General features: G+C 39.6%; 1 protein-coding gene across 7 annotated transcripts in view; it reads left to right on the forward strand.

Annotated features, from left to right (window-relative positions):
* MICU3 (mitochondrial calcium uptake family member 3) overlaps positions 1 to 12311 on the forward strand; it is a 105472-nt gene that overhangs the window by 24930 nt on the left and 68231 nt on the right. For 6 of the 7 annotated variants that reach the window (XR_003094715.1, XM_025207398.1, XM_025207390.1 and 3 more), the window contains exons 3-5: positions 814 to 845; positions 4521 to 4599; positions 10805 to 10852. Coding sequence is in view for 5 of the 7 variants with exons in the window: in XM_025207398.1 (XP_025063183.1) it covers positions 814 to 845; positions 4521 to 4599; positions 10805 to 10852 (159 nt within the window). In the remaining 2 variants the exon portion in view is untranslated. Of the gene's footprint in view, positions 1 to 813; positions 846 to 4520; positions 4600 to 10804; positions 10853 to 12311 lie in introns of those variants that run through there. The other variant, XM_025207410.1, reaches the window with a different exon arrangement.

A 12311-nucleotide genomic window follows, 5' to 3' on the forward strand; every position in this document is an offset into this window, starting at 1 on the left:
TTGGTCCGGGCAGGTAGTACAAAAAGGAACATGTTTCTTTAGTCCAGTGGTTAGGACATTCACCCTGAAGAGGGAAGTCCTGGTTTCTGGTCCCTGCTTCGTTGGAAAGTTGAAATGGTCCTTGGAGCAAGGACTGAAACTCGCATCTCCTTTCTAGCCGTGAATGTAGTACTGCTCCTATAAATAATTATCTGTATGTTCTGACAATAAAATCCAAACTCAGTGTTCCTATTTAGTATTTTATTAGAATATTGTAGAGCAGGGATTGGTAACACACAGCCCTCAGAGCCATTGGATCCAGCCCGAGGACATGGGGCTCTGGTGGTAGTCACTTTCCCTGCACTGCCATGGTGAGAAGCAGCAGCTAAGGGAGCTCTCCTCAGGCCATTGTGGAAAGACATGGCAGTTGGGTCCTAGGATCTGCCTGCCTGCCTGCCCACCTACCTCTGACCTGAGATGAGTCCTTGCAACCGGCAGCCTGAAGAGGCTGTTGACCCCTGTTGTAGAATTTATTGTGTGTAAATATCATCTTTCAAGGATGTGGAATTTAGTAAGGAAAAATCTTTACATAGATTTTTCTGAAGTTTCTGAATATATTAATGAAATTATTTTTGAAAAATTTAATAAATGGCAAAAAGTAAATACTTTTGAATCGGAAAGAGTCAATCAAAAATAAAAATCTGTCTCCCAAGTTAACTACAAATCTTTGATTGCAAAACATAATAAATCCTGGACTCCGTCTGTGACACTACCCTATAGAAAGATATGTCATTAAATGCTATATATTAATAACATTTTCCTCTCTCATTTCAGGCGGTAAAAAATGGAGGTCCCTTTCAAAACAGGTAACTAAAAAGGCCTGCTGAATCTTGCAGCCTTAGATTTCTCTGTAATTTATTGGAATTCTGTTCTTTATTCTGATAAACTTGTAATATTAAGGAGGAAAGATTAGATCCTTTTTATTTCTTTTTTTAAAAGAACTATGTAAGTCCCATTTTTTCCAAAAAGCTGGTACTTTCAATTCTTGGAATATCATAATTGATTGGGCCCAGAACCTCAAAGATACTTAGGTGCCTATCTGTCTCTTCAACCACCTTTACCATATTTTAGGAACCACTGATGTCCTTAAAATGGTGTTAAGCTTCGGCCTGACCCATAAATATCCACTTTTCTGACCATAATCTTGCAAAACTCTCCGTAACTACTGGTGCTGCCCCACATCTACTGAGTTGGTGAGAGCCTTATGTCAACCTGCAGCAGAGGCCCTGAATTGTTCTTATTTAGGTATTCCCCAACCTGTCTCATTAGTAGGAGTCCAATGCTTTAGGTATGAGAAGAGCAAACCTAAGACAAAAATTGCAGGCTGCATAGTTGTGTGTACATGTGTGTGTCCCAGTGATTTGGGCACTTGCCTGAGATATGGCAGTTCTGAGCTTTCATGTCCTTTATCCCAGAGGAGTGGCTTCAATACCAGACTGTTGGGTGTTGCGTGGTGCATCCTTCTCCCTCTCGTTGGACTTGTTCTGCTTTTCATAAATCTATTTGTATTGGAGCTGGGCCTCAAACCTATATTTCTCTTGAGTTTTTTAACCAGAAGACTGTAGAATCAGTTGGCATCTGTCACTGATCTACAGCATATCAAAATATTTATACAATGTGTGATAGCTTTGGTAGGAGGGACTGAGAGAGATTATTCAAGAATAACCAGTAGGCTTTTTTTTTTATTCAGACAGTCCCCTAGAATGAGAGTTGGGGATTTACAACTGTGCCCCAGATCAGACACCATAAGAATTTGAACTTAGGCCTTTCACATTGAAGAAGGTAGCTCTGACCACTCTGGGGTGAGAGTTTTCTATCCTTCATTTTTACACATATGGGGATAAACTGGGTTTATGTTTAATTGCAAGAGGGGGTTCCCAGCTCAGGATAATGAGTGGGAGGAGGAGCCTTTCTTATAGGTCTTAACTTTGGCCACGTGTGTCAGGTTAGGTCCTGTCACAGAGCACTGAGGTGCCCTGCTCCTAAAGAGGGGAAACTGCTAGGGAGGGAGCCCTAGCAGTGACTAAGGAGCCCAGCTGTGGGTTGCCAGGGCAACCAAAGAAGGTCAGCTGACCAGAGGGGGCAGGGCCTGGCTCCCTTATAAACCCTAGGGGCTGGGGCCAGAGACAGTTCTCTGCCAGTGGCCCAAGGGGAAGGAACTCTCTCAGGGAAGAAGGGTGAGGCCTGACTACAGGAGCAGCGTTTTAACACTGCTGAGGGAAGGTGATACTTCCCCTCTATCGGGCGCTGGTCAGACCGCAGTTGGAATACTGCGTGCAATTCTGGGCACCACACTTCAAGAGGGATGCGGATAACCTGGAGAGGGTCCAGAGAAGGGCCACTCGTATGGTTAAGGGCTTGCAGGCCAAGCCCTACGAGGAGAGACTAGAGAACCTGGACCTTTTCAGCCTCCACAAGAGAAGGTTGAGAGGCGACCTTGTGGCTGCCTATAAGTTCATCACGGGGGCACAGAAGGGAATTGGTGAGGTTTTATTTACCAAGGTGCCCCCGGGGGTTACAAGAAATAATGGCCACAAACTAGCAGAGAGCAGATTTAGATTGGACATTAGGAAGAACTTCTTCACAGTTAGAGTGGCCAAGGTCTGGAATGGGCTCCCAAGGGAGGTGGTGCTCTCCCCTACCCTGGGGGTCTTCAAGAGGAGGTTAGATAAGCATCTAGCTGGGGTCATCTAGACCCAGCCCTCTTTCCTGCCTATGCAGGGGGTCGGACTCGATGATCTATTGAGGTCCCTTCCGACCCTAACATCTATGAATCTATGAGTGTTCCCCGGTAGGCCAGACTGATGCTTTAGCCGGGTGGCTTTAATTTATGTTACAGCCCAGGGGCTTGTGTTTTGTTGTTGTTACAAGACCGGTGGTTTGGGTGAGGCTATTAGGGGTTGAAGGAGGCCTCATAGGGGGCTCACAGCAGAGTGTGAGGACCCCAGCGCCACTGAGGGCGTAGCATTCAGGTTGCATAGATCCCAGCCCCAGAGAGGGGCAGTTGAGGAGCCCCAGAGAGGGGGCAGTTTCTGGAGAGCCCCAGAGAGGGGGCAGCCTTACTGAGAAGCCCCAGTGTGGGCACGGAGAGCCCCAGATAGTGGGCAGCCTTACTGAGGAGCCCCAGTGTGGGCACGGAGAGCCCCAGGAGAGGGCAGCATTATTGAGAAGCACCAGTGTGGGCACAGAGAGCCCCAGGAGAGGGCAGCATTATTGAGACGCCCCAGTGTGGGCACGGAGAGCCCCAGGAGAGGGCAGCATTATTGAGAAGCCCCAGTATGGGCACAGAGAGCCCCAGGAGAGGGCAGCATTATTGAGGAACCCCAGTGTGGGCACGGAGAGCCCCAGAGGGGGCGCAGCATCACTGAGAAGGCCCCAGAGAGGGGGCAGCATTGTAGATAAGGCCCCGGAGAAGAGGGCACACAGTGAGAGAGGGCCAGGGAGAGCCCTAGCACCGGAGGGAGCGTGCTTCTAAGGAAGGAAGCCCCAGAGAGAACAGGAAGGGCCAGATAGTGATAGAGCTGAGACAACTGCTATTCCATCGGCGAGGTGTGGACTGCGGTGTAGGGGAGGAAACAGAGCCGCAGATAGTGCCTCCCAGCAGCGGGGCAGTACAAGGGCAGCCTCCCGCTAATTAACACCGATTAATCAATTATCAACAAAGCATGGCAGACGAGTAGGCGGGCAGTTGCCCCAGGAACAGGTGTGTGGGCCACATTAAGGTTGGCCCAGAGCGGATACCTGTTACAGGTCCCCAAGCTGGCAGCCTTCCCTCCACATTTCACTCTTGGCCAACTTAAGTTCATCAGTTTTCTGTGGATTCATTCCTTGGGTAACCAGCTGTCTCTCTGCATGATAGGGAGAGCTTGGGTGCCCATCTCGGAGCTGAAGGTTCCATTAGATATCAAGGCATCTAAGAATTAGGTGTTGCAGTGTTTAAGTACTTTGAAGGTTCACATAAGCCATATTCATATTCCTGTGTATGCATCTGGCCAAAGATAGGTCTAGCCAAAATATTGCTTCTTCCAGTACTTAGTTGTAGAAATTCTTCTTTCAGAGTTGACATGATTTGTTTTTTCTTTTGTCAAAGTTGAATGTGTAAAATTAGTACAGATCATAGTGTGAACCAAAGTAAATTGAGGTCTTTTCTTTCACTAGGCTATGCACTTTGGTAAATGAATTCTGTAACAAATTGAAATGTTCAGCTATTTCTAGGGTAACGCCCCAAAGTCTTTTCAACACTTAATTGCATAGGCAGATTTGTTCATGTGAGAATTCCAGGACTACTTGTGCGCAAGTTTATAAGTGCTTTTAAGTATTTGCAGGATTTGCTTATCCAAATTTTCCATTTGCAACTACTGCTTACTTGAGTTACATTGACTAGGTTGTTTGTGTATGATTATTTGATTTCTTAGTTTTCCTATTAATCTGATAATGACTTCACCAACTATATATATATTTTTAAATTTTTTATTTTACAGGAATTGAATCAGATACTTATGGAGACACCACCGGTTTGGAAAGGATCTTCAAAACTTTTCCGTAATCTCAGGGACAAAGGTGGGGATGAGGATTCACCTGCATATTGGGTCCTGATTTAATAACAGTTTCACTAAAATACACCGTGGTACTTTTAGACTGAAACATTATTTGATCCAAAAAATAGGGAAGGGGTGGATATGGTTGTTTCTGCATTTTAGAGAATAAAATAGTTTCCTTCACTCTTAGCAGTGTTTGATAACGATTACAGATGCTATAATATAGCAATATACAATCAGATCTTATAAAGCAATATTTTTGAAGCGTGTTGTATTAGTGTTTCATGTTTAACTTAGTCTGTTTAACAGAAAATGGTCAACAGAAAAAAATATAGATTTAAATACCTTTAATTAGAAGAGAATAAGCATCATTTTTTACAGCATTAATGTGATTAATTTCTTTATGATGGCAGTTTACTCCTGATGGAGTCATTGATATCTTTGAAGAAATGTTGCAGTTTTTCACGTTCCTTACAATACTAAATATGAGGTCTTATCACAGTGCTGACTGTGACATTGATCATGCCTTAGTCTGCTGCAAAGTCAGAATCAATGTCAGAAAGCCCCACCATAGCAAAACAACCAGTCATCCTGGGAAAGCTTAAAAACAAACATGTACAATGCTGCTATAACAGTGTTTGGCAAAAAAATGCAAGAAAAATTAAGACTGGTGTGAAAAGCACTCTGACACCCTTCTACCACTGGTTGAGAATTAAAGGACAGAGCTAAAACTGTAAGAAATTTCCCAACACCATGACCTTGGAAAATCTGAGAAAGGCTCAAATAGAAATGCAAAAGCAGTCTAAGAGGTGTATCTAAGACTTTTGGCGGAAAATCTATGGTATGCAGAAAGCAGCTGATGCAGGTGATAGCTGTGGAATGTACAAAGGCATCGAATGAGCTGTTGGTCCAGTCAAACCGCCCCCCCAGCTCTGCTGAAAGACTTAAATAGAAGTGTCATTACTGATAAACAAAAACAACTCAAGCATCAGATTGGCTACTATGGAATTCTATACTTCAGTGAGACTGAAGTCAAACACAATGAACTCGAAGGATTACGACAGTTCAAAGTTATGATGGATTTGGATAACAAGCCTACATAAGATTTGCAGAAAGCCATTACATCAATTCCTGGGAACAAGGCATCCGGCAACAGCTGCATGCTTGCTAAAATCCATAAATGTGCCAACAATAATAAATTACTTTGAAAGCTGTATGAAGTTATACTACACTGTTGAAAAGAAAGTACTGCAAGATGTCAAAGATGCTCAGTTTATACAATTATACAAAAACAAAGGGGATAAAAGCAACTGTGATGACTATAGAGGTATCTCCCTGTTGAACATTGTTGGAAAAAAATTCACTTGTATCATGCTCCCTAAGCTGCAGTCTGCAGGTGAAAGAATCTATACTACTGTCAGTGGGGTTTTAGCTCAGGACACTCAGCATTGATATGATATTTTCAGTCAAGCAACTGCGAAAGTGTAGAGAAAAACAAATACCACTATACATAGCTTTCATCAATTTGGCAAAGGCCTTCAAAACAGTCAACAGACAGGACCTTTTTACTGCTCTGAAGAAACTGGGTTGTGCCCCCAAACTGTTGAACATCATTCACTCATTACATCAAGGCAACTGTAGTGTATGGAAACAAAGAATGAAACACCTTTGACATCAACAATGAGTTAAAACAGGGGGTTGTTTTAGCCCACATGCTTTTTAACTTCTTAACATTCTTCATGCATTCAAGGACAGCAATGATGGCATTTATATCAGAACTAGACTAGGTGGAGGCTTGTTCAGCATCTCAAGGTTTAGAGCAAAAAGCAAGATGAAAGAACTGGTTCTGAGAGATTTCCTGTTTGCAGATGATGTGGCCTTGGTTGCCCACAGTGAATCTTCCCTGTAAAAATGTCTTAGGCAAAGTTTCTGATTCATTGGGATGGCAATTAGTCTCAAAAAGACTATGATCATGTACCAAGGGGTGAAAGAAGCAATACCTCACATCACTCTGGAAGATTAATCTCTTGGTGTCGTTGACAGTTTTTGCTACTTGGGTTCTACGATCAGCAGCAATCTTAACCTTTAGACTGAACTGACCGAATCTTGACCTTCAGACTGAACTGACTAACTGAATTGGAAAAGTAGCTAAGAATTTCAGGCTGTTAGAGACGTGCATAGAATAATAGTAAACTCAGCTCAGGTGAAGATGCAAATCTACAATCTACTTGTGTACTGTTTCTTGCAACTAATTGAATCCTAAATTCTACCCAGATAAAATATCTCTCTCTAAATATTTAAATTCTTTATGTAATTATTTCAAAATCTGTTTTATTATTTGAATAGATGTCCTTGATTTAAAACCTAACCAAATTTGTGACACTTATATTTAAGAACAAAATAAGACATCAACTAAAGACACTTCTGTAGTGCATATAAAATCTTACTTTCCTTTTTTTTCCAAGTGAACTTTAAGATGCAAGCAATTTTTAGAATTTTATTTTTAAATGTGCATTTGAAGAAATATGGTGCTCAAAAAGGTAAATCCAATAGTTACATTTGTGACTTGTGAGAATTATGTAATCAAATTAATCTAAAATTAGTGGACTCGATTTGCTGTCATCTAAATCTCGTATTCTGCCAGCGATAGTCAACTAAAGTTAATGGAATTAGGATGATAGAAAATCAAAGCAACATGTTGGCAAATTAATGTATCTGAAAATGTTTTAAAAGAGAAGGTAAATTTCATTATTTCTATTTTCCAGATGAGTAAGCTATAGGCCAGTGGCAAAGTTGGGAGTAAAATACAGGGCTCCTGAGTCCCAGTGCAGTACTTTATCCCACATACCTGCATTACTTACGTCATAATGGTTTCTGTCACTCCAGCATAAGTATTGTGATATTAAATGTGTAGCTGGACAGAGTCTCAGCTGGTTTAATTTGTTATGGCATCACCAAAATCAGTTAAACCATGTAAACCTACACCAGCTGAGGATCTGGCCCCCAGGTCTCTCTTTCTTTTTAAAACTCTTTTACCCTCAAATGACCTCTGTAACTTCTATATCATTTTAGTGTTAGCCCTTCTTTCTATCCAATTACCATTTAAGAATCTTTCTCCCATAACACTCAGGGCAGTCAACCAGAACTATCTGTGCATGGGTTACAATTTACAAGTATAAACAAAAGGAGGGAATGCTTTCAAGGCCTCCTAGATAGCTCTTTTCATTTCTCCTGACATACTACCTGACAGTTATTCTGCCTTCCTTGATTTTATAACAGAGGTTGTGGTGGCATCAGACAAACTCTTAAAATATTTTTTTTACATTTATTGACTCATCACTCAAGGATATATCTCTTCAGCAACACTCCAGCCATAGCTGATCTTCCAAGTAGACACAAACCAAATTAATAATTGGAATATTTAGACTCCTTTGGCACATATTTCAGTGAATTTGATATTTGAAATAGAAATGGCATAAGGCAAGAGGCATGATTGTCTAAATCATGCCTAAATTGGGGCTGGACCAGATGATGTGTAAGGTCCCTTTCAGCCCCTAATATCTATGAAACTATAAACTAGCTGCAAGTTAAATTGCAAGTACTAGGAAAAATAATTAAATTTTGTTTGCAGATAGTTTTTCAAATTTTACCCCAAAATGGCACTGTCAATGACAGTGGAGGATTAGGCCCAAAGTCTCACATTTGGTCTGGAGGATGTTAGGGAATAAAAAAAATACAATTTTTTTTTATTTTGGAAATTGAGGATGGGGTTAAGCTGGAAGAGGAGAGGTGTTTATAATTAAGGATTTTGAGGGTTTTGGTTGTGTGGCTTGCTCCAAAGAAATGATTGTTCAATCAAGCCTTTTATTTACCTCAGCTCTGTGCTCCAAACTCTGTGGTGGGGGCAGAATAAGTTGGACATCTTTTTCTTCTTTTGTTTGCAGTGGGACACATGCCCATCATAGAAGCACTGCCTTTTTTGGTAGAAATGACCCTTGGGGAGAACTATTGGATGACATTGTATTGGGAAAGATTTAGGGGGTGATGCCTGAGGACAGACAAACTGAGGTTTGGACTGTTCTTAGATAAGTGTTTTAGGATAGAGAAGAAACTGACAAGATTAACTTTGGAACCTGCCTTGAAAACCCTTAATGAATATGAAGCATAGTTTTATGTGGATTATAACTATGCAATGGACACTTCTGGGTGTCCATCAGGATTTAAAAACATTGATGTGTAAGGATTATGGAAGCCATGCTTTAGGTGTGTGTGGAAAATCAGTGATGATGGCTTGGTTCTTGTAATTCCTGTACTAGTAGGTAGGAGAGGACAAAGCAAGAAAATAACTTGGGATACCTAATGCATAGGTTTTTCCTATAGTTAATATTTAAGAGGCTGGGGGGCTGATGGAGCAAATACCAATCTTAGTTACATGCTGTTCTGGTGAAGAACAGTGGCTGAATTTTTCAATTATCCATGATTTAATTTAGTGTCAGTCTCTATGGTGCTTCCCTGCCCTATCTTTTTCCATTACTTTAATTGGTATTGAGCCCCCCAGGCTTGTAAACATCACTAAAGCCTGGATGGTTGTTATTGTTGCACCTGTTTTAGTGCAGTTTATTCAAACAGCTATTTGGTATTGCATTTAGCCTAAAGAGGACAGGTGAGAGATACCAAAATCATCCAAAAGACTGTACTATGAAAAGCAGAAAATGTTCAGCAAAACTGAATTAACTGCAGTAAGTTTATTTCTGTGAGATTTCCAGGAAGCAGTTAAGTTGGGAAAAGTCCTGGAGTACCAACTGTTGGGCTGTTAAATGTTTGCATGAGCTCCTGAAGTGCCTTGGTTTGGCGGTATCAGAGGTACCAAAACTAAAAGCGTTCAGTGATTTTAATACCCACGTGAATGACATTGTTGGTATCAGCTTTGGATTTTATAGGCACTATGATGATCATGGAAAAAAAAATTCAAGAGAGTTATGGGTTTAATTTCCACAGCTAATCAAACTCCTTGTTTATTCTGAGATCAGATGTCAAGTATCTGTGTGTAAAGTTTTTAAGATATTTAGGCACCAAAAATGCAGTTGAATTTTTAAAAGTACCTGTGAACTTAACTCTTATTTAAATCAACAAGGTTTGAAAATTCTGTTGGATATCTGTCTGCATCTTCAGGCATTTAAATATCTATAAATATCTTTTCCTTTAGAAATTAGGCCAACATCATAGGCTGAGATCTCTTATACTGAGGCAGTGTCCTAGCTATCCTTTTGGAGACTAGGAGCCAGTTTTGATGGTCAGTCTTTGAAGATAATCCACTGAAGACTTCCCAGTAGACCTAAAAAGGAAGTCATTGTTTCTCTGACAAACCACTCTAAACTAGAGTACAGAGTGCCCTACATCACTGAACTGTATGGCATGTTGCTATCTATTTACGCTGGTTTTGGGGGTAGGAAGTTTGTTGCACTATTTGGGTATTGAGTCTGGATATTGAATGCTACCCTTCCTTAATAGATTTCTGGGGTGAGGAGGAGGTACTAATTCAGTATTTTTGGAATTATGTTGTAATTTATGGTAGAAGTACTAAGAGCCTAGACTAAATACTTTATGGATACTGAAAATCTATATCGCTAAATTTTGTAAATGGTACCCACCATTTTAACAAGGCTTTAAAAATCTGCATTTAACAAAAATGTATGACCTTGCCTAATATGTGATTAATACAGACTTCACATGAGAATTGCTATATATATATGTACACAAAGTCCACTAGAAACCTAGATCTGTGCTCTGTTAAACTGTGAAAACCAAAATTCCTAACAAGACATGATGTATACTAACGTCTGCTAAAAGTAAGATAAAAGCTTGAAACATAATTAAGCAGAACACATTAGGAAACACTGCTTTAGTTGTAATACTAAATATTTTCATACTACTGCACGATACTTTTATAGTTGAGCTTTTTGGGGGATAAACTGAGTCTAGTGCATCATATGCATTACTCTTAATGATGTGACTAAGCTGTGTTTAAAGAAGCCACTCTCCTTTGTCTATATTCATTCCAGTTAGCCTATTGTTTCTTTAAAGCATACAGATCCCTACATAAGTATAAAAAGTTTGATAAAAATAGGCTGACTGAGCTAAATGCATACATACATACACTAAGCATAAATTTCAAATTCAGCAAATGGGATCTGATGTGACATGACCATATTTCTTTTTGTCTTTAGGTGTCATTTCTTATACAGAGTATCTTTTTCTCTTATGTATCTTAACAAGTAAGTATTTTGAAAACAATAATCCTTACGAATTTTTAAGATTTTGAATTTATTTCTATATATTAGAGTATTCTACATTCACAAGGATATTTAGGAGATAAATGTACATTAGTCATCTCTTTTAATTTAACTGGTTTACCCTGTAGTCTTAATGGAATCCAGCTGTAATGTTTCAACTGAAAAAGAGTTTAAAATGTTCATACAGTCAAATGACCTGTGGATTGAATACCAGTTAGTGCACTACATGCGTGTCCTCTAAAATTACTGCATAATCATTAAGTTAATTTATTAATGTTTTTAAGGATATTGAAGATGGAGAGCAGTACATACATTATAAATACAGTACTGTTCCATCTGTTATTGAATAACTGGACACCCCAGTACATATTTGATGCCTGCCATGCTACTATTTTAGAAAATCTGTCAGGCTAACATAAACTTTTATTTTAAAAGAAAAAAAACTTGCTTTGTCTTTCAACAAGCAAAATTTTTAACTGTATGAAAGTAAATTATGTATAATAAGTTTTGGATTTCTAGAACAATGCAGAATATTTTGGTTTTGGTATTATAGAACATTTGACAACATGTGCAATAATTTGAAAATCAAAGCCAACACTAATTTTTTATTGGAATATTTAAAAGAAAAATTCCTAACTGCAAGTCTGGAAACCTGTATATAGAATTAAGCTTGCAGGTGTTTCAAGTAGAAACAAAGCAAAGTATTCTGACAAAAGACCGTGGTGGCTCCTAAATTGTATGACTCTATCTTCCTTGTACTATTCTTCATAACTTAATTGAATATCGTTTTCTTCGTGATATCCCCCATTTGCCTCTGTAGATCTTTTCAGAATCTTGAATATGTTGCATGGCCACTAAAATGTTGGATGGGCATTTTTCATGAAAATATTAATGTCTTTGACTAAACAAATATTCTTTACTGTAGGTTAAAAAAATTGAATGGAAAATGTTTTATCCACATTTTGTTTGAACTCAGGATAGTTTAGTTGTATGAATGACTTGATAGAAGTAAAATCTAAACAGCAAAGGCTATGGGCCAAAATCATTATCTGCAACTATGACAGAGGTAGAAGAGGGCTTTTAGTCCCATAAATAAAATAAGTTGTTACTAAACTGAATAATGTAATGATCTTTGGAGTTCTAGCCAACTCAAGTTTTTCTTCCAGTTTTTGAATCTTCCAGTGCTCAAAGAGACAACACAGGAATGTTATACATGGTCCTATTGTTTGTTTTTACTTCATAACTTATGCACGTGGAAATATGGCTGTAGAATTAAGCAGGGGCGGATCTACAAAGGTGATGTAGATCACTTCACTGCTTGAAGTGCAACTGCGGTGATACAGTTGCACTTCCTACCCCTTTTGGGTGTGGTGCACTTGAGCTCTCAATGTCTGGAGTCCCTGCTTTTCCATAGCTCTGGAACCCGCCATCACTACACTCT

This window comes from Alligator sinensis, unplaced genomic scaffold (genome assembly GCF_000455745.1).
Source record: "Alligator sinensis unplaced genomic scaffold, ASM45574v1 scaffold528_1, whole genome shotgun sequence".
NCBI classification, from domain to species: domain Eukaryota; kingdom Metazoa; phylum Chordata; order Crocodylia; family Alligatoridae; genus Alligator; species Alligator sinensis.